We start from the raw sequence: 22804 nt of genomic DNA, 5'->3' as shown, positions 1-22804 counted from the left end.
ACACGGGGGCCTCACTGCGATGGCAGTCAGCGCTCACCTTCCGCTTCCCACCCGCCCATTTGAGCGATTCCTGGACGGCTCTCCAGGTCTCCTATGAGCACTGCACCCACTCCTCCACTGCAGCAGCCTCGGTCTGGCTCTGATGCCACGGTGCCAGGACTGGCTGGTATCCCAACACGCACTGGAAAGGCGACAGGTTCGTGGAAGAGTGGCGGAGTGAGTTTTGGGCCACCTCCGCCCATGGGACGTACCTCGCCCATTCTCCTGGCCGATCCTGGCAATACGACCTCAGAAACCTACCCACATCCTGGTTCACTCTATCCACCTGCCCATTGCTCTCGGGGTGAAAACCTGAGGTCAGGCTGATCGACGTGAACTGGGGACCCCGATCAGAAACGATGTCCTCAGGCACCCCGTATTGCCGGAAGACGTGTGTAAACAGGGCCTCCGCAGTCTGCAGGGCCGTAGGGAGACCAGGCAATGGGAGGAGATGGCAGGTCTTCGAAAACCGATCCACAACGACCAGGATCGTGGTGTTCCCCTGAGACGGGGGAAGGTCGGTGAGGAAGTCCACCGACAGATGTGACCAAGGCCGTTGTGCAACGGAGAGGGGCTTTAACTTCCCTCTAGGCAGGTGTCTAGGAGCCTTACTCTGAGCGCACACCAAATAGGAGGAGACATAAAACCTCACGTCCTTCGGTAAAGTGGGCCACCAGTACTTCCCCCTAAGACCCCACACAGTCCTCCCAATTCCCGGATGACCCGAAGAGGGTAGTGTGTGGGCCCACCGGATCAATTTGTCACCAACACCAAGCGGCACGTACTTACTTTGGTAACACAGGACCTAGACCAGGTTGAATTTGTGTCCCTGTCCATTGATGCGTCCAATCATGGACATGCAAAGCTGCTGCCAATACTCACAGACATGATTCAAATAGTTTTAGAAACTTCAGTGTTTTCTATCCAAATCTACTAATAATATACATATCTTGTCTTATGGGGATGAGTAGCAGGCAGTTGAATTTGGGCATGCATTTCATCCGGACGTGAAAATACTGCCCCGTCACCAAGAAGTTAAGTCTTTATTAAAGACTCATCTCTCCAGTAAGTCCTATGATTGAGTGTAGTCTGGCCCAAGGGTGTGAAGGTGAACGGAAAGGCACTGGAGCAACGAACCGTCCTTGCTGTTTTTGCCTGGCCTAGTTCCCCTCTCCTCTCCTTCCATCCCTTCCCTAGTGGGGGTGCGTCACTTGAGTGGGTTGAGTCACTGACGTGATCTTTCTGTCTGGGTTTGGCACCCCCCTCGGGCTCGTGCCATGGGGGAGATCTTCGTGGGCTATACTCAGCCTTGTAAGTTGGTGGTTTGAAGATATCCTTCTCGTGGTGTGGGGGCTGTGCTTTGGCAAAGTGGGTGGGGTTATATCCTGCCTGGTTGGCCCTGTCCGGAGCTATCGTCAGACGGGGCCACAGTGTCTCCCTACCCCTCCTGTCTCAGCCTCCAGTATTTATGCTGCAATAGTTTGTGTCGGGGGCTACGGTCAGTCTTATGTCTGGAGTATTTCTCCTGTCTTATCCGGTGTCCTGTGTGAATTTAAGTATGCTCCCTCTAATTCTCTTTCTCCCTCCCCTTCCGGAGGACCTGAGCCCTGGGACCATGCCTCAGGACTACCTGGCCTGATGACTCCTTGCTGTCCCCAGTCCACCTGATCGTGCTGCTGCTCCAGTTTCAACTGTTCTGCCTGTAATTATTATTATTTGACCCTGCTGGTCATCTATGAACATTTGAACATCTTGGCCACGTACTGTTATAATCTCAACCCGGCACAGCCAGAAGAGGACTGGCCACTCCTCAGACCCTGGTTCCACTCTAAGTTTCTTCCTAGGTTCCTGCCTTTCAAGGGAGTTTTTCCTAGCCACTGTGCTTCTACATCTGCATTGCTTGTTGTTTGGGGTTTTAGGCCAGGTTTCTGTATAGCACTTTGTGACATCAGCTGATGTAAAAAGGGCTTTTTAAATACATTTGATTGATATCTGAAAGCCACTAATATTACCATTCACTTTGTTGCTTTCACTAGTCTCCATATCTGTTTCCTTCAACTAGCACTCTCAAGACCCTCCCAATCACTACTGCTAATACACACGGATCACTCTCAAACAATGTTCTGCTTTTACCCCTGTTGCAAGTTTTAAAACAAAACAAACATGATGACTTTCTCAATATTACAAGGCATTGTTTTCATTGTAGTCTACCCTAACAAAGTTGCTCTTAATATTTATTACCAATTTCAGCTGGATGTAGATTAACCTGTAATGTGATTCATTTATAAAATATATCAGCCAATTTGGAAGGGATGTGATAAACCTTCTGGGATCAACGTGTATTAAAACTGGGCTGGCACTTTCTATCAGTCCCCTGTAGATGGTGTCCTCTGTCCCATAATAAGTCTCTACCTAGCAAGTTAAACTTTAGTTACCCATTATGCATTCATACATTGTTGCTTTATCAAATGTAGTAACACATTATATTATTAATTTATATTAATACTTTTTACACCACTTACATACGTCTGCGTGTGGGTGTGCAAGTTGTATATTATTATACTTTTTTCCATTGTTACTTCATCAAATCTCTAGTAACCGATTATACACATACAATTATCTATTTTTTCATATTCTTCCCCCCCCCACACGTGTTCCATTCACTCATACAATTTCCCTATATAACATTATAAAATCAACTTATATATTCACATCCACACCACCAGCTAACACACACAGTAATCTACCTTATTATTCCTTATGCATCTTCCAAGATTCTCTTGTCATTACCTCCTATGCATACATGTGTGTCTTCTGCGGTTCCTCTATAGTCTTAACAGTCGCCATAATCTCTACAGTATCTATAGTCCCTGAACATCCATATTCCATATAGCATCACAGTCCCATTAGCATCCATAGTATATATCAAATCAAATTTATTTATATAGCCCTTCGTACATCAGCTGATATCTCAAAGTGCTGTACAGAAACCCAGCCTAAAACCCCAAACAGCAAGCAATGCAGGTGTAGAAGCACGGTGGCTAGGAAAAACTCCCTAGAAAGGCCAAAACCTAGGAAGAAACCTAGAGAGGAACCAGGCTATATATGGTCCCTATAGCATCGTAGTCCCTCAGCATCCATAGTACCAATAGTTTCTACAGTGATAAATGCTATGGTCTCTATAGACTCTATAGTCTTGCCGCTTCCCATACATATAATTGTCGTGGTTCTCCGACCACGTAGACAGTTCTCATAAATGCCTACAATAACATATTGTGCTATTTTCAGTGGTTCTCAGACCACGTAGACACTTCTCACATAAATTCCTACAGACAATTTTCAATGGGGCCTCCTCTGCCCTCACTCTAGCCTTTTTCTAAGACTAGTGGTACCCTTCGTCTTTATATTTAGTTATATTGGTTTTATGATTTTTTTTTTCATTGTATTTTTTACTTACTGAAATCAGTTGTCATGTCCCTCAATTGTTTGAGGATGATGTGTCTCCTGGGCAGCTCACAGTAAGGGTCTGGTCTGGTCGAGTCCTCGTCGCCTTTTGGTCAGATGGGAATTTCCCTAATGCTTCGTGAAATGCGCCACCGGTTTTCCTCGCAGACCCTCACTGGAAAGCTCCGCAGGCAGATTCAATCAATCCTTTTTATGATGCCAAATTGTTGAAGAAATTCTACACATGGACACTCGAAGTCAATCTTAAATGAATCATTGTTTATTAACAGCATGCTGGAGAGGTAACAGTCAAACTTAAGATTTATAATGTACCGGTCTGAAGTGAAGTCCCCTGGGGCAGTCCCGTTAGTTCTCTTATATACTGCTTACACAGACAAGTTATATTTGCATGATTTAGCTTATTCATTATTAATAATTAATTAATCATTAACATTTGGTTCAAGCATGTGATCGACCAATACTGGTTCATGGATGTGACAGACCGATCTCTCCAAGCTGAGACCTTGAAACTGAGATATCCCTTTCTGTTCTCAAAACAAGGTTCTGGGCATACTGCCAAATTGCAGATACTGATAGTGAGGATTCCTCCCAGGCATGTTCATTCAGTGACTTGCATGAACACAGAAATTGGTTATTAGAAAAGCACAAACATAACATTTTCCATCACACTCTGCCAAAACATCATTCCATCACCTCGTATGAAGATGATATAACATTACCATACAACAGAGTCATCTTCAACCTGAGAGGAAATGGAATTGCATCAGGGAATTGATTAGAACATCAGGGGTAACAATCTTACCGTGGCTATCACACATTTAATGTGAGACTCACCTGTATCCAAGTGCCACAGGCTTTGACAGGGAACTGGTAGATGGCAAATGCTGCTGTGGTGTCAACAGGGCTGCAGATGTTATCATCGTCTCCTCCCTCTCCTCCAAGTAGACTGACAGTGGACAAGTCCAGATGAGGTTCAGTGACCATCCCTGGTGCAGTGGAGAGTCTGAGCGTGAGAGATACTAGCAACTTTATGTAATAGGTAGGCCTAGTTCAGATCTCTTGACAAATTCAATTGGACATCCAAACAGCCAACACAAATCCATATAGCCCTAAACATTCACTAAAACAACATGTCAAGTTCTACCATCAGATCACAATTGAATGTAAACAGCATATTAGGACTACCAGCATTCCCATAATAACACAGCTCCCTGTCAAAACAACAGCTCAGACTCACTGTCAGTCAAATGTACAGTGCCTTCTGAAAGAATTCAGACCCCCTGACTTTCTCCACATTTTGTTACAGCCTTATTCCACACCTCAATGGGTCAATGGCTGCTTTCGCAACTGCCTGCGTGACTATTGCAGCACAATGGGTGTAACTTTTGTTCACTACTTCAATACCTTTTGGAAACATAACACATTTTATGAGGAGGATGGGATCCACCCAAGTAATTTGGGTTCCTAGATATTTTCACAGCATTATAAAGCTACGTTGAGACAATGAATTTTCAATGACCCAAGCCCAGCTCAGTTAATCCCTACCATTGTGATGCTGAGTTGTCATTATGCTTCAGCAAATGTAAATTATCCCAGGGGCGTTGGTAGACACAATGTAAGTAATTTAATTTCTGTTCCTCTAACTGCCCTGAAGGCCTCTGCTGATCCTACAGCTATTGTATACAGTAATCATGTGCCTATGATCCAGATTTATACTATTAACACCTAGGCGGTGCGCCCTAGTAGGAAATCCACTGTGTGCAGCTCACCCTGCACTAAACTAAATAACATGAGTATATTTACTTCTGCTAAGCTTCCCAGTAAAGCAATGAAAACAAGCAAGCATCCCAGAAAAGTGCTCAAAATTAACTACATATGCTGACGTGGGCTAAGAAACAAAGTTCATGAAATCAATAATTTGCTATTAACAGATGACATTCATATTATATCTATCTCTCAAACTCACTTAGATAATACATTTGATGATACAGTAGTAGCAATACAAGGTTATTACATTGATAGAAAATACAGAAATGCCAATGGTGGAGGTGTTGCTGTTTATATTCAGAACCACATTCCTGTAAAGCTTAGAGAGGAGCTCATGTTAAATACTGTTGAAGTAATATGTCTACAGGTTCATCTGCCTCACCTAAAGCCCATTCTTGTGGGAAGCTGCTATAGACTACCAAGTGCTAACAATCCGTTTCTGGATAACGTGTGAAATGCTTGATAATGTAATGCGATATCAACAGAGAGATATATTTTCTGGGTGATTTAAATATTGACAGGTTTTCAACAAGCTGGCCACTCAAGAAAAAGCTTCAAACTTTTCACCAGTGCCTGCAACCTGGTTCAGCTTATCAGTCAATCTGACAGGTTAGTTACAAACAGCACAGGAATGAAATCAAATCTAGTCGGCTTTCTATTCTGCAACAAAGCCTCCTTCACTCACGCCACCAAACTTACCCTAGTAAAACTGACTATCCTACCGATACTCGACTTCGGCGATGTCATCTACAAAATAGCTTCCAATACTCTACTCAGCAAACTGGATGCAGTTTATCACAGTGCCATCCGTTTTGTTACTAAAGCACCATATACCACCCACCACTGCGACCTGTATGCTCTAGTCGGCTGGCCCTCGCTACATATTCATCGCCAGACCCACTGGCTCCAGGTCATCTACAAGTCCATGCTAGGTAAAACTTGTTCTCAACTAGCCTACCTGGTTAAATAAAGGTGAAATAAAAAATAAAACCATTTTTTTATTTTTTATGTACTGATCACATCTTTACTAATGCTAGAGAAATTAGCTTGAAAGCTAATTTCATCCATCGGATGTAGTGATCACAATATAGTAGCCATATCTAGGAAAACCAAAGTTCCAAAGGCTGGGCCTAATATAGTGTATAAGAAGTCATACAATAATTTTTGTAGTGATTCCTATGTTGACGTAAATAATATTTGTTGGTCTGTGGTGTGTAATGAGGAGCAAACAGACGCTGCACTTGACACATTTATGAAATTGCTTATTCCAGTTACTAATAAGCATGCGCCCATTATGAAAATGACTGTAAACACAGAAATCCCTGTGGATTGATGAGGAATTTAACAATTGTATGGTTGAGAGGGATGAGGCTAAAGAAATGGCAGGAATGGCTGCACAACCGATTGGCAAACCTATTGCAAATTGAGAAATTCATGTCACTAATCTGAATAAAAAGAAGAAACTACACTATGAAACAAAGTTAAGTGATATAAAAAGCTTTGGAGCACCTAAAATGAAATTTTGGGAAAACAGGTAAACTCAGCTCCATCATTCATTGAATCAGCTCATTCATCACAAAACCGACTGATATTGCCAACTATTTATGTTTTTTTAATTGGCAAGATTAGCAAATTTAGGCATGACATGCCAGCAACAAACGGTGACACTACACATCCAAATATATCTGACCAAATTATGAAAGACAAGCATTGTTATTTTGAATTCCGTAAAGTGAGTGTGGAAGAGGTGAAAAAAGTATTGTATATCAACAATGACAAGCCACCAGGGTATGACAACTTGGATGGAAAATTACAGAGGAAAATAGTGGATGATATTGCTTCTCCTATTTGCCATATTTTCAATTTAACTAGAAAGTGTGTGCCCCCAGGCCTGGAGGGAAGCAAAAATAATTCCGCTAACTAAGAATAGTAAAGCCCCCTTTACTGGCTCAAATAGCCAACCAATCAGCCTGTTACCAACCCTTGGTAAACATTTGGGGGAAAAAAATTGTTTGACCAGTTCCAGTGCTATTTTACAGTAAACAAATTGACAAGACTTTCAGCACGCTTATATGGAAGGACATTCAACAAGCACAACACTTACACAAATGACTGATGATTGGCTGAGAGAAATTGATAAAAAATATTGTGGGGGCTGTCTTGTTAGACTTCAGTGCAGCTTTTGACATTATCGATCCTAGTCTGCCGCTGTAAAAATGTGTGTTATGGCTTTACACCCCCTTCTATATTGTGGATAAAGAATTACCTGAGGGTGTTATTTAATGGAAGTCTCTCCAACATAATCCAGGTAAAATCAGGAATCTTTACTAACAACATGCCACTGCCTTTGAGGAAAGCCAGTGTTTCTATGTATGCTGATGACTCAACACTATACACGTCAGCTACTACAGCGACTGAAATGACTACAACACTTAAAGAGCTGCAGTCCATTTTGGAATGGTTGGCAAGGAATAAATTAGTCCAGATTTTTCAAATCTAAAAGCATTTTATTTGGGACAAAACGTTCACTAAACAATAAACCTCTACTAAATCTTAGCAGCAGCTAATGGGGATCCATAATAAATACACATTGTGGTTAACTGAACAACTGACATCATTTTGCCAAAACTTAAAGGACCATCAGCACCAAGAGCCAAACGCTGAGCCAACAGGGTGCACTTCGCGTCACCAAATAACTTGAAAAGTTCTTCTTCTTCAAAGTTTAATTGGCGGAATACATCCCAAAAAGGTGGTTCGCTGCCACCTACTAAAAATACATCATTATTTGCAGAAAAAAAATAAGTAAAGTCAATATACTCCTTCAGTCAAATGCACTCAGATCCTTTCACAGGTTCTGGGGGTGAGAGGAGAAAGCATTGTCAGACATTATTCCCTGCAGTGTCTCAGCAGTGAAATCATTGATATCCAAGAACATTTGAGCTGCTTTCACAATGATTTCCAGTTTCTTCGATTTTTTGTTGTTGTTAGTTTGTCCCGTACAATTAATCACCTTTGCAAATAAACGCAACAAAATCAACCTTTTAAGTATTTTCAGGCTCTCTCAACTAACTGACATCCACATTACTGTTGGGCATCACCCACTGCCATAGCCTCATCATCTCTGCTCGCTGATTCAACCTTTTTCACTGCCTCTGCATAGGAGAGCTTCTCAACAGCCCTGATCCTTCCTACTTGGACCTTCTTCACCCTAAACAGGACACGCAGGGAACTCTGCAACAATATTGAGTTTGCAAACACTTGAGATGTGGGCAAATGTTTTACATTGATGACATCGAAGTGGCTTTTGTACGTACGTTTGCGCTGCAGATCTAATACAGTCCTGCTTTACAAGGGTCGGGAGAAATTCAGCATCAAAACGTAAAAACAGAAAGGCTTTCCTTCTTTCCATTCACAGTGCAGGTTAAGCGATGTGAATAAACTATTCCTGGCATGTTCATCTTCAACCATGAAGCCTCAATATCTATCGAGACGCCAGATATTACACCTTTAATCGGTGCCCTACTCCGATAATCATAGCATTCCACTTCATGCGTCGACCATTTGTTCATCCACAGTGCTTTCTCCTTTTCTCCTTTTGACACACATGAAAACACCATACCACTCCTGGTCACTTTGACTCTACTTCTCCCAATGCATCCTTCACAATCTTTGTGACGGCAAACGGGTTTCCCACCAAAAACATCCTTGCTCACAAGGAATGAGGCGTTATCATACCGAAGCTTATCTTGATTTACAACTAGTCCTTTAAGCTCCATTCTAAGATGTTACAGTATTCCACTCATTTCCTCAATCTATACTCGCGCCAACAGAATCAAGCATCGCTTCTGCTTCCTCCATTACTCTCAAACCCAAGTTAGAGCTTCTTCTTCTTTAGGTTTTATGGCAAACAAGTCAGTGCTTCAGCAATAAAACCTTCCATAGAGATAGCAATTAGTTCTAATTATTAATCAACTAATCAGAATTTTTGGAGATAATGAGTTGACCAATCAGGTGTAGTCTTCTGGCAGGTGGGACCGATTAGAATAGGGATGATGTCACTTTCCATAAGGCAAAAATATATTTTTTACCACATGGAAAATATTTTCCTACATTTGTGAAATAAGAATGATCAATGATGTAGCACAAAAGTAGTCAACCTAGTCAAAGGCCAATAAACAATTTGTGCAGGTAAAGTTCTGTGGTCACAATTTGCCCTAGTTGAACTACTCGAATATTTGCTGTAATTTAAAAAATATATATATTACATTTCATTTGAACACTGTGACTAAGTAGTTGAGAATGGAATTGTTGATTCTGGGTTGAGAAGTTACAGAGAGCCAGGTTCCAACCTTATGAAGATGACTCTTTATAGAACCTTTATTTGAATTCTGGCAACACCGCCTTAGTGTTGTTTCTTAATGTGCTTGGCTGTATCTGCTGGGTTCACATAGTTTTGGTTGATTTACAGTACCATCCTCAGGGCCAAAAGCCTGTATAAACACTGGGACAGAAAAAACAGGAGAATACACTATTCCAATTTAGTTTATTTCCTTCAAAAAGAAAAACACATGTGTAAAATCGTACATGTTCCCATCATCGTAGACACCTAAACAGAGCTGAATGTTGGATATTTGTGCCGCATAATATTATGGAAGCAAGACTAATAGCGCACCTTCCACACAAAAAAAACAACACTTGTTGCTCTGGTCTAGGCCAGGGACCCTGACAGATCAATGCAGTTCTAGAGACAATTTCAAAAATATACCACAAGATGGCAGCACATTACAAGTTCTCACATCTCCAGCCAGGTAGCTACACCGACTTTCATTGGATATGCAATTGTACCATTAAAAAAAAAATCCAGTATCCCAATGTTCTTGCTCCCTATACAGTAGAAGGCATGTGAAAATGTACACAATGTGATAAGAGTTTATTCAAATTTAAAAACGGTACATATTGGATTTAGGAAACAAAAATGTACCATACAGTATGTACACTAATACAAAACATGGGCACACTTCGACAGGGTAAAAAGGCTTTCCAATTTCCTATACTTCCCCATCTTAGATAATGCAGTTGGTTTTCAATTTACTTTCATATTGTAGTGTTCTGTAGCATTCTCAGTTTCAACTTACCTACTGAAAAGGGACAGGTGTGTGTAAATTGATGATATTGATTTGATGTAAACTGTAAACAATGACACATCTATGACTATTCAAATGTTGGACACAACTGGATTGCCCCTTGCTCCATAGATACACTACATGACCAAATGTATGTGGACACCTGCTCGTTGAACATCTCATTCCAAAATCATGTTCATTAATATCGAGTTGAACCCCCCTTTTCTGCTACAACAGCCTCTACTCTTCTGGAAAGACTTTCCACTAGATGTTGGAACATTGCTGCAGGGACTTGCTTCCATTTAGCCACAAGAGCATTAGTGAGGACGGGCACTGATGTTAGGCGATACGCCTCGCTCGCGGCATTCCAAGTCATTCCAAAGATGATCAATAGGGTTGTTAGGGCTCTGTGGAGGCCAGTCAAGTTCTTCCACACCGATCTCAACCAAACCACTTCTGGACCTTGCTTTGTGCACAGTGACATTGTCATGCTGAAACAGGAAAGGGCCACCCCCAAACTGCAGCCACAAAGTTAGAAGCAAAGAATCTTCTACCATGTCATTGTATGCTGTAGCGTTAAGATTTCCCTTCACTGGAACTAAGGGGCCTAGCCCAAACCAGGAAAAACAGTCCCAGACAATTATTCCTCCTCCACCAAACTTTACAGTTGACACTACGCATTAGGGCAGGTAGCTTTATTCTGGCATCCGCCAAACCAAGATTTGACTGTGGGACTGCCAGATGGTAAAGCGTGATTCATCACTCCAGAGAACGCGTTTCCATTGCTCCAGAATTTAATAGCGGCGAGCTTTACACCACCCCACCACCTCTACTGCCAATGTTTGTCGATGGGGATTGCATGACTGTGTGCCCGATTTTAAACACCTGTCATCAACGGGCGTGGCTGAAATTGCCGAATCCACTAATTTGAAGGGGTGTCCACATACTTTTGTAGATATAGTGTATGATAATAGAGTGGTGAAGCACTAAGGTTTGGGCGACTTGACTTAGCTCACTTTTAGCTTTCTGAGGAGCAAAACAGGAGGCGGATTGTCGATGCAGAGATAGGAATTGTAATGCTCAGTTGGTTGGTCTGCTACATACAGTATTATTGATGTTGAATGTAACTTTGCTCTATGCATTCTAACTATGTTCCACTCCAAATATCGTATGACCATTTGGGAAGGAAAGAGGGGTAGTTCTGTTAGGGAGACTTTCACTCCGCCATTTTGGATGATTTCACAGTTCTCCTGCGTCGTGAGTCTTCCCTTCTCCCTCTTCTTCGCTTGCTACCTCCACTTTGGATCCCTTCTTTCCCATGTCACCCTTCCAAACCTCCTGTAGACATTCTGAGGGAGAGAGGGAAAACCCAGGTAAGTGTTTAACTCTATGTGAACACGTGTATGTTGTGTTTGCCATTATTCAAGTGTCTTGGGTGAGTGTGTGCTTTAGGTATACGTTTGCTAGTGTGTATGCTATAGTGTGTGTGTCCTACCTTGCTCGGAGGTCTTGAGAATGTGTGTCTCACACAGGAAGCGCTCCAGCCTCTCCTCCTGATGGTGGAAGTACCAGTCCTCCACAACCTCCTCATACTGCTCTAGCATCGTCTCACACTGAAACAACCCAACACCCACTTATTGTCATGAACACGCAAAACCCTCTGCCTGTAAAGCTGTGTGTTGATGTGTAAACACACACGGGTATGTACCTGTTTCTTCATGTCGGACACCTCCACTGAGGGTTCGTCCCAGAGTTCATAGGGCAGACCCAACTCCACCTTCACCCCCTTATGGACCAGGTTCTTCAGAGTGGCCATGGTCTGACTGGTACCCTAAAACACACACAGATGGTTAGTTGACTCAGGTGTGTTAATACTGGGCTGGAACAAAATCCTGCATGCCATGTGGGTCCACAGGACCAGGATTGAAGAACACTGTTCTAAAGCATGAACATTGGTTAAACTGCGAAGATGGAGAGGTGTGAGGACCTTGGCGTATCGGAGGCTGCCAGGTCTCTCAGCATGGACACTGTACTGTAGGATCCCCTCACAGATGTTATCCACTGCCTCCGTCAGACGGGTCTCACTGAAAACAGTTATTTCAAAAATCACAACTACAAAATGAGTGGTCAAATCACTTCAGTCTATGACAAGAGAGCAGAGCTCAATGAGAGGCTTGCCTCTCCTTCTCCATAACATAAAGTGGCTTCCTCTCCATGTATCCTTCCATTCATCGATCTTAAAGGCCAGTTGACCCATCCTGTTTTATCACATCAACACGGTTGAAGGAGAGGAGGGACACTTTAAAGTACTCGTCCTGGGGTTACTTACGAGGTATTGTATTTGATCTTGCGTCTGCGTTTACCCGTGTCCAGCACTGCTCCTAGCTCCAGAACCTCCTTGGACCGACCCGTCTTCTCCAAGGCTGCTTGGAGCTCCACCGTCAGGAACTTACACACTATAGGGTTCCGACAGGCGGATGTTGTTCAAATGCATGTTAATTTACATTTATAAACACGTCCAATGTAAGTAAGAAAATGCATTCACAGACACTGAATCTCCTAGTTAGTTATCTAGCTAACGTTAGCTAAGTATACAAAAAAGCTAACGCTGAGCAAGACATCGTCACATTCAATGTGTAACTACTGTAGCTAACGTTACCTTCGCATCGATTGGGCAGTCTTTCGTCCTCGGCTGATATAGCGAAGCTGCACACCCAAAAAAGGCACAAGAAGAAAAGTTCCATTGCAACTTTTCGCCAACTTGATTCCCTATATCCGTTTACAGAAGCCACATCGGCATTTTTCTGAGAGACTCACAGCACGTAAATGGCTAGGCGCAGGCGCAGTGTAGTAGTTGAAGCTTCCCAAAAAGGTATTCACTTAACACAGCCAGAAAGTCATAAATATGGCTAAACCCCGCTATTTCCACAATTTATTTTCATACAATATTATTTTAGCCCTAACCTTAACCACACCGATAACCGTATGACTAACCTTAAATTAAGGCCAAAAAGCGATTGTTTATTATTTTCATACATCTTTACGTTGCAGCCAATTGTGACTTTGTGGCTGTGTTATCTAGTGGAAAACACAAAAGGGGAAAGGCGGATCGTGCGAATCCGATTTAGGAAATCTAGTCGAGCATTGAAAAATTCAAACTCAAGGTGGGGAAAGATATTTAGAGTGGACATTTGTCAAAAAAAGATGAACGTGCATTTATTTTATCTCATAGGGATTGTATTAAGTGAGTTTAGAGCTTTGGAGTCTCAAGCCCCCACTCCCCAGTTAGCAATGAGCACTCTGGCCAGAGGAAAGAGTGCTGTGCCTTTTTAGCCGATTTATCACGCGGCTGCAATGCTCCTGAAGTTCACGTGCCGTTTTCCTCGCACAGCCTTTGCTTGTCAGTGCTATAATTCAGAGCTAGGGTCTACTATTTATTGACCCCCATGATGAAATATGGAGGGGCCTGTGGATCTGTCTTCACCCGTTCGTTCGCACATTAGTCATACAGGATATCTCAGACAGCAATGGCCTGATTTTGACGAAATGTGGGTAAATGATGCGTCTTGCCATTAAAGATCCGGCATTTAAAAAATACACTGATTGGCCAGATGGTGGCGCTGTAACAAGAGATTGAAAATGCAAACTTTGAAAGGTCACGCCCCACATCCCGTTTGACCTAAAGTCATGAAATTCGGTACATAGGTTCCTCTCCTCACAAGGAATACATTTGCCTAGGGACCCATTAGGACTGTCATGGTGGATCTTATGCCATTTAGAAATTTGTGAAAACACTACTCTGTTACCGAATGACTGATCTGCACAAAACTTCATATGTGGCATCGATGGACAACGATGGACAACGGTCTCTCAACGCAATATTTTCCAGACTTGTACCTAAAACAACATAGACCAATAAACATTCATGTGGGTGTGGCCTGGCACATATTTGTATTGTAACGAAATTTGGTACATATTTTGAAAACACTGTCAAGACTCAACAGATGCAAGAACATTTTGACCTCACAGTGGCACTATAACGAGCACATGTTTATATCTCTTGATCGGTTTGACTCACAGCGATGAAATTTGGCACACATGCTCAGGGACATGAGTCTAGCTAATCCATGCAATATCTCGGACACCACTGGCCCCATTTTGATGAAACTTGGGTGAATGATACATCTTGCCATAGAGAACCGTCATTTACAAAATTACACTGACTGGCCCAAGGGGGGTGCTGCATCATTTGTGGGGGACAACATGTTTACTGTTGCCTTGTATATTTATATTTAATTATAAATAGACAGTGTATATACAGTGGTGCAAAAAAAGTATTTAGTCAGCCACCAATTGTGCAAGTTCTCCCACTTAAAAAGATGAGAGAGGCCTGTAATGTTCATTATAGGTACACTTCAACTATGACAGACAAAATGAGGGAAAAAAATCCAGAAAATCACATTGTAGGATTTTTAATGAATTTATTTGCAAATTATGATGGAAAATAAGTATTTGGTCACCTACAAACAAGCAAGATTTCTGGCTCTCACAGACCTGTAACTTCTTATTTAAGAGGCTCCTCTGTCCTCCACTTGTTACCTGTATTAATGGCACCTGTTTGAACTTGTTATCAGTATAAAAGACACCTGTCCACAACCTCAAAAAGTCACACTCCAAACTCCACTATGGCCAAGACCAAAGAGATGTCAAAGGACACCAGAAACAAAATTGTAGACCTGCACCAGGCTGGGAAGACTGAATCTGCAATAGGTAAGCAGCTTGGTTTGAAGAAATCAACTGTGGGAGCAATTATTAGGAAATGGAAGACATACAAGACCACTGATAATCTCCCTCGATCTGGGGCTCCACGCAAGATCTCACCCCGTGGGGTCAAAATGATCACAAGAACGGTGAGCAAAAATCCCAGAACCACACGGGGGGACCTAGTGAATGACCTGCAGAGAGCTGGGACCAAAGTAACAAAGCCTACCATCAGTAACACACTACGCCGCCAGGGACTCAAATCCTGCAGTGCCAGACGTGTCCCCCTCCTTAAGCCAGTACATGTCCAGGCCCGTCTGAAGTTTGCTAGAGAGCATTTGGATGATCCAGAAGAAGATTGGGAGAATGTCATATGGTCAGATGAAACCAAAATAGAACTTGTTAATGCTGAGTTGCATCCAAAGAACACCATACCTACTGTGAAGCATGGGGGTGGAAACATCATGCTTTGGGGCTGTTTTTCTGCAAAGGGACCAGGACGACTGATCCGTGTAAAGGAAAGAATGAATGGGGCCATGTATCGGGAGATTTTGCGTGAAAACCTCCTTCCATCAGCAAGGGCATTGAAGATGAAACGTGGCCGGGTCTTTCAGCATGACAATGATCCCAAACACACCGCCCGGGAAACGAAGGAGTGGCTTCGTAAGAAGCATTTCAAGGTCCTGGAGTGGCCTAGCCAGTCTCCAGATCTCAAACCCATAGAAAATCTTTGGAGGGAGTTGAAAGTCTGTGTTGCCCAGCAACAGCCCCAAAACATCACTGCTCTGGAGGAGATTTGCATGGAGGAATGGGCCAAAATACCAGCAACAGTGTGTAAAAACCTGGTGAAGACTTACAGAAAACGTTTGACCTCTGTCATTGTCAACAAAGGGTATATAACAAAGTATGAAAGTGTGATTTTCTGGATTTTTTTTTTCTCATTTCGTCTGTCATAGTTGAAGTGTACCTATGATGAAAATTACAGGCCTCTCTCATATTTTTAAGTGGGAGAACTTGCACAATTGGTGGCTGACTAAATACTTTTTTGCCCCACTGTATGAAACATTTTGACACAGCAGGGTTTGTAGGGTTCATATCATCGTGGTGGTATTCTTGTTGACAGTGTTGGGTATGAGAGAGGAATATACTTTGGCTAGGTAGAGAGTGTGAAGAAGTTCAGGTATGAAGACGTGAATAGATTAATAATCAAAGTTGGGGTTTATAAATAGATGACTGATGTAATGTGATTCCGACGAGCAGATACAGTAATATTTCATTCAATGCTTCAATGCCATCTGAATCATCACAAAATGACCTGGATGTTCAGGAAACAACAGACATATACAGTATCTCAAATATTTGATAGACAAGTGGTAGCAGCAACATAAGTTATGTTCATTGGCATCACATCCATAGTCATAACTACAACATGCTTTTATGAGCATAGCTTTCCAGTCTGCAGTAGTATCTAGACAAAAGTGATGGCGCCAGAGGGTAGGGCTGCCGTCTTATCGGCTCTCAATCAATCATGCTATTTTGTTTGTTTTGTCGCATTGTTCGTAACTTGTTTTGTACTTAATGTTGCTGCTACCATCTCTTATGATAGAAAATAGCTTCTGGACATCAAAACTGGGATTACTCACCTCAAATTGGACAAGGAGTTCCTCTTCAATGAGTCGGCCGCAGGGGATATACTGCAGACACCCGACAAGGCCCCGATCCCTGTGATTTGCTGGAGAAGGAAATAGAGATTGAGGCAAAAATGCATTTATGCATTTATGTAACAACAGCTGGTGCAAGCTATCTAAGGAAGTCTCAAAGTTTTGCTCGCCTGAGGTAGAGTATCTCATGATAAGCTGTAGACCACACTACCTACCTAGAGAGTTTTCATCTGTATTTTTCGTAGTGGTCTACGTACCACCACAGAGCGAAGTTGGCACTAAAACTGCACTCAATGAGCTGTATTCCGCCATAAGCAAACAGAAAAACGTTCACCCAGATGCTGCGCTCCTGGTGGCCGGTGACTTTAATGCAGGGAAACTTAAATCAGTTTTACAGAATTTCCATCAGAATGTTAAATGTGCAACCAGAGGGAAAAACACTCTAGACCACCTTTACTCCACACACAGAGATGCGTAAAAAGCTCTCACTCGCCCTCCATTTGGCAAATCTGACCATAACTCTATCCTCCTGATTCCTGTTTACAAGCAACAATTAAAGCAGGAAGCACCAGTGACTCAGGCTATAAAAAAGTGGTCAGATGAAGCAGATGCTAAACTACAGGACTGTTTTGCTAGCACAGACTGGAATATGTTCCGGGATTCTTCCGATAGCATTGAGAGGTATACCACATCAGTCACTGGCTTTATCAATAAGTGCATTGAGGACGTCGTCCCCACAGTGACTGTACGTACATACCCCAACCAGAAGCCATGGATTAGAGGCAAAATTCGCACCGAGCTAAAGGGCAGAGCTGCCACTTTCAAGGAGCGGGACTCTAACCCAGAAGCTCATAAGAAATCCCGCTATGCCCTCTGAAGAACCATCAAACAGGCAAAGCGTCAATACAGGACTAAGATCAAATCATACTACACGGGCTCCGATGCTTGTTGGATGTGGCAGGGCTTGCAAACTATTTCAGACTTCAAAGGGAAGCACAACCGAGAGCTGCCCAGTAACACGAGCCTACCAGACGAGCTAAATAACTTCTATGCTCACTTCGAGGCAAGTAACACTGAAACATGCATGAGAGCATCAGCTGTTCCGGATGACGGTGTGATCACGCTCTCCTCAGCCGATGTGAGTAAGACCTTTAAACAGGTCAACATTCACAAGGCTGCTGGGCCAAACGGATTACTAGGATGTCATGGCTCACATCAACACCATTATCCCAGAAACCCTAGACCCACTCCAATTTGCATACCGCACCAACAGATCCACAGATGATGCAATCTCTATTGCACTCCACAAAACCTATTCCCCCTCAGGAGACTGAAAAGATTTGTCATGGTTCCTCAGATCCTCAAAAGGTTTTACAGCTGCACCATCGAGAGCATCCTGATGGGTTGCATCACTGTCTGGTATGGCAACTGCTCGGCCTCCGACCGCAAGGCATTACAGAGGGTAGTGCGAACGGCCCAGTACATCACCGAGCCAAGCTTCCTGCCATCCAGGACCTCTATACCAGGCGGTGTCAGAGGAAGGCCCGAAAAATTGTCAAAGACTCCAGCCACCCTAGTCATAGACTGTTCCCTCTGCTACCTCACGGCAAGCGGTACCGGAGCGCCAAGTCTAGGTCCAAGAGGCTTCTAAACAGCTTCTACCCCCAAGCCATAAGACTCATGAACAGCTAATCAAATGGCTACCCAGAGTATTTGCACCCCCCCACGCTGCTGCTACTCTCTGTTATCATCTATGCATAGCCACTTTAATAACCCTACCTGCATGTACATCATTACAATTACCTCAGTTACCTCGACACCGGTGCCCCCGCACATTGACACATTGACTCTGAACCGGTACTCTGAATATAGCCCCACTATTGTTATTTACTGCTGCTCCTTAATTATTAGTTATTCTTATCTCTTACTTTTTTGTGGGTATTTTCTTAAAACTGCATTGTTGGTTAAGGGCTTGTACGTAAGCATTTCACTGTAAGATCTACACCTGTTGTATTCGGCGCATGTGGCAAATAACATTTCATTTGATAATGTTGTCCTGTCCCACTCTTGTCTGTGTACACTGCAATCCAGCTTTAAGCTGCAAGTGTATACAACATGTTTATACATCGATACATAGCTATTTTTAATTCAAATTAGATCATCAGTTTTGAGTCTGGTGATGGAGGGGTTAAGTGAGGGCAATGGGGAAGAAGGGGGGTGCCCCCTGCGGACTCAGGAGACACGGGACACATGCTTAATGACAACCTGCGAGAGGGGGGAGGAGAGAGAGAGAGATGACGGAAGGAAAGACCAAAAATAAAGAGAACGAGAGGTAAAGTGTGAATAAAGATTTATGTGAATGTGTAAATGACAACTATAAAGTGTGAGAGAGGGAGAGAGACGGACAGAGAAAAAGCGAGGGGGAGGAGAAAGAGAGAGCGGGCAAAGAAGAGGAGGGAGAGTGAGAGGAACGAGAGGGGTCTTGCATAGATAAAGTTGCTCGTGGAGTATGGAGTTCAGGGAGAGGACAGAACACTATGCAGAGGAGCCAAAGAGAGGAGCAGAACCAGAAGTAAGAGAGATGTCCTCTGACACACACACACACACACACACACACACACACAAGAAACAGAGCGAGAGAAGTCAGTAAGTTGCTCAATGAAGAGATAACCAAACAGCACCTTAACGTGTGTGTGCTGTGTGTCTTTGCATGGAATGGCCTTCACAATAACAGTAATAACCTTGGATGGCCTCAGATCTCAAGTACTTTTTATTGGTTTGTTTGTGTGGGCTCCCTGTGTCCTATGGTCCTTGGACAGCTTGCTAACACACTTGGTCCAGAGGACGAAGTGTTCTTGATGTAATGCACTGAAAAAGCATGTCTGAAGTAACCATGTGGTTTTCCCATACCTCTATGGGTTATCCCCAGTGTGTGAGGCACTGTTGCTAATTGTGTGTTATCACAAAGAGGGATGGAAGGAGTCTTGTCTGTCAAGGGATACGTTTACAGCAGCACATAGCTACACAGGTCTACGGATGTTACCGATGCCCTGTCAATCAAGCCCACTTTCGCTGGTGCGATGGACTTCATTGAATAGACACAAAAGAGAAATCCCCGCCCATCTGGCACTCCAGCCAGGCTTAAGCAAACACTGAAAGTATTTAAGAGATTTTAAATAGTATTTTAACCCATGTGTGACACACACCCGCATCAGATTAAGTCATAGGGAAGGCACACATTTTGACACACCCCAGGACAGGTCGTCACAGGTAGAACATGGACATTATACATAGAGTGTCACTCAACTACACGCTGTCACGTATGCACAAACACACTTATACGCTATAAAAAAAGTCACAAGCGACGTCGCTTGTGTCAAGACTACATACACAAAGCGGTCAGACAGAGGCGGACACACACACACACACACACACACACAGATAATTAAACTAAATCAAATGAGAACAGCCAGATATTAAGAGTCGTCAATCCATGCTGTAATAAAAATATGCCGACTAACTGAATTTTTTTTTTTAATTCACCGATTTTTTTTCTCCATTGAACTTTTATTTGATTCAGGAAAATCTCACTGAACATAAATAACGTATTTTCCAAAGGAGACATGACCAACATGCCACTATAAAACACTGTAAAACTCTGACAAGACCTAGAGCTGATCAGCGAGCCTGTACCGGCTGCCTTAGAAAAGACAGGCAGGAACAACAGAAGCTGAACCGGTCACTTCATACACCCGCTCTCTCGAACATATTCTATGGAAGATATGGATGTCCCTAAAAAGAGGATTTTCTGACGAGCTGATATCGAAGACGCGTCCTCAGTTATAATGTATTAGACAAAACAGATATATTTGACCAAGAGGGAAGGTTTAACAGGACGTAATTGAGCTCCAGGAATTCTCTCCTTCCAGAAACAAATTGGATTATCTGACAAGCCATCTAGAACAGGTATGCCTTATATTTACAGTGCCGTTGGAAAGTATTCAGACCCCATTACTTTTTCCAAATTTTGTTACGTTACAGCCTTATTCTAACATTAATCAAATATTTTTTTCCCTCATCAATATACACACAATACCCCATAAGGATAAAGCAAAAACAGGTGTTTTTTGCAAATTTATTTACATAAATAGTCAGACACTTTCACTCACTGCTTTGTTGAAGCACCTTTTGCAGCGATTACAGCCTCGAGTCTCATTGGGTATGACGCTACAAGCTTGGCACACCTGTATTTGGGGAGTTTCTCCCATTGTTCTCTGCAGATCCTCTCAAGCTCTGTCAGGTTGGATGGGGAGCGTCGCTGCACAGCTATTTTCAGGTCACTCCAAAGATGTTTGATCGGGTTCAAGTACAGGCTCTGGCTGGGCCACTCAAGGGTATTCAGAGACTTGTCTCGAAGCTACTCCTGCGTTGTCTTGGCTGTGTGCTTAGGATTGTTGTCCTGTTGGAAGGTGAACCTTCACCCCAGTCTGAGGTCCTGAGTGCTCTGGAGCAGGTTTTCATCAAGGATCTCTCTGTACTTTGCTTCGTTCATCTTCCTCTCGGTCCTGCATAGTCTCCCAGTCCCTGCCAATGAAAAACATCCCCACAACATGATGCTGCCACCACCACCATGCTTCACCATAGGTGTAGGTTCTCCCATCTCCACAGAGGAACTCTGGAGCTCTGTCACCATTGGGTACTTGTTCATCTCCCTGACCAAGGCCCTTCTCTCCTGATTGCTCTTGGTGGATCCAAACTTCTACCATTTAAGAATGATGGAGGCCACTGTGTTCTTGGGGACCTTCAATGCTATAGAAATGTTTTGGTACCCCTCCCCAGATCTGTGCCTCGACACAATCCTGTCTCGGAGCATTACAGACAATTCCTTCGAACTCATGGCTTGTGTGACCTTATGTAGACAGGTGTGTGTCTTTCCAAATCATGTCCAATCAATTGAATTTACCAACGGTGAACTCCAATCAAGTTGTAGAAACATCTCAAGGATGATCAATTGAAACAGGATGCACCTGAGATTAATTTCAAGTCTCATAGCAAAGGGTGTGAATAATTATGTAAATAAAGTATTTCTGTTTCTATTTTTAATACATTTGCAAAAATGTCTATAAACCTGTTTTTGCGTTGTCATTATGGGGTGTTATGTGTAGATTAATGAGGAAAAACATTTATTTCATCAATTTTACAATAAGGCTATAATGTAACAAAATGTGGAAAAAGTCAAGGGGTCTGAATAATTTCCGAATGCACTGTAGTTAGAAAACTTTATTATATGGAAATGATGCTGAATCGTTACAGGTATCATAGAAACATAGTACGCGTTATATTGCAAAGAAATACTGTCAAAAGGCTTATTTCAGTCTTACCTTTGTCATGCACAGAGAATATTTTCAGTTCACAGACATACTCTCACAGACAGAACCCATGTTAGTTCATTTTAGAGCTGTTAATGTGAAGGAGCGCTTCTCGTCAGTATATTTCCCCTTATGATAGGCATCCCGCTAGCGGGACACCAGTCGACAACATCCCGTGAAATTGTACGGCGTGCAATTCAAATAAATAATCGTAATATTAAACATTCATGAACATACGAGTATCTTATATCATTTTAAAGCTTAGATTCTTGTTAATCTAACTGCGTTGTCCGATTCACAATAGGCTTTACAGCGAAAGCATACCATGCGATTGTCTGAGGACGGCGCCCCACATGAACATATTTTTGAACCAGCACAGGCTTCATAAAATCACAAATAGCGATGAAATAAATCACTTACTTTTGAAGATCTTCCTCTGTTTGCAATCCCAAGGGACCCAGCTATAACATGAATGGTCGTTTTGTTAGATAAAATTATTCTTTATATCCCAAAAAGTCAGTTTAGTTGGCACCATCGTTTTCAGTAATCCACTCGTTCAACATGCAGACAATGGAGTCCAAAAAGCTACCGCTAAACATCATCCAAACAAGTCAAACGA

The 22804-nt window shown here is 42.7% G+C and overlaps 2 protein-coding genes across 10 annotated transcripts in view; one reads left to right on the top strand and one right to left on the bottom strand.

Moving 5' to 3' along the window:
* Positions 1-10184: 10184 nt before the first annotated feature.
* Positions 10185-13266, bottom strand: LOC139378970 (canopy FGF signaling regulator 4). Its single transcript, XM_071121622.1, has 6 exons — positions 13054-13266; positions 12724-12850; positions 12382-12478; positions 12103-12225; positions 11890-12007; positions 10185-11743 (listed from the first exon to the last, which is right to left on the bottom strand). Exons 1-6 carry the CDS (start codon positions 13136-13138, stop codon positions 11634-11636), a joined length of 660 nt encoding a protein of 219 aa, XP_070977723.1. The 5' UTR covers positions 13139-13266; the 3' UTR covers positions 10185-11633.
* Positions 13267-19006: 5740 nt separating this feature from the next.
* The window catches only part of LOC139378968 (calpain-5-like), a 33893-nt gene continuing 30095 nt past the window's right edge, over positions 19007-22804 (top strand). For 7 of the 9 annotated variants that reach the window (XR_011628350.1, XR_011628351.1, XM_071121621.1 and 4 more), the window contains exon 1: positions 19279-19388. Coding sequence is in view for 7 of the 9 variants with exons in the window: in XM_071121621.1 (XP_070977722.1) it covers positions 19354-19388 (35 nt within the window). In the remaining 2 variants the exon portion in view is untranslated. Of the gene's footprint in view, positions 19149-19207; positions 19389-22804 lie in introns of those variants that run through there. The other 2 variants (XM_071121617.1, XM_071121618.1) reach the window with 2 other exon arrangements.

The sequence above is a fragment of the Oncorhynchus clarkii genome, chromosome 21, assembly GCF_045791955.1.
Source record: "Oncorhynchus clarkii lewisi isolate Uvic-CL-2024 chromosome 21, UVic_Ocla_1.0, whole genome shotgun sequence".
NCBI classification, from domain to species: domain Eukaryota; kingdom Metazoa; phylum Chordata; class Actinopteri; order Salmoniformes; family Salmonidae; genus Oncorhynchus; species Oncorhynchus clarkii.
The sequence above is the reverse complement of the archived record's forward strand: the minus strand, read 5'-3'. Positions and strand labels throughout refer to the sequence as shown.

Bases quoted from the DNA above. Each gene is read 5' to 3' on its own strand.
- LOC139378970 (XM_071121622.1), bottom strand. From the start codon at position 13,138: ATGGAACTTTTCTTCTTGTGCCTTTTTTGGGTGTGCAGCTTCGCTATA. The intron at 12,226-12,381 runs GTCCTCACACCT...TGTGTGTTTTAG, and splicing joins GCAGCCTCCGATACGCCAAG to GGTACCAGTCAGACCATGGC. The intron at 12,008-12,102 runs GTACATACCCGT...GGGTTGTTTCAG, and splicing joins TGTCCGACATGAAGAAACAG to TGTGAGACGATGCTAGAGCA.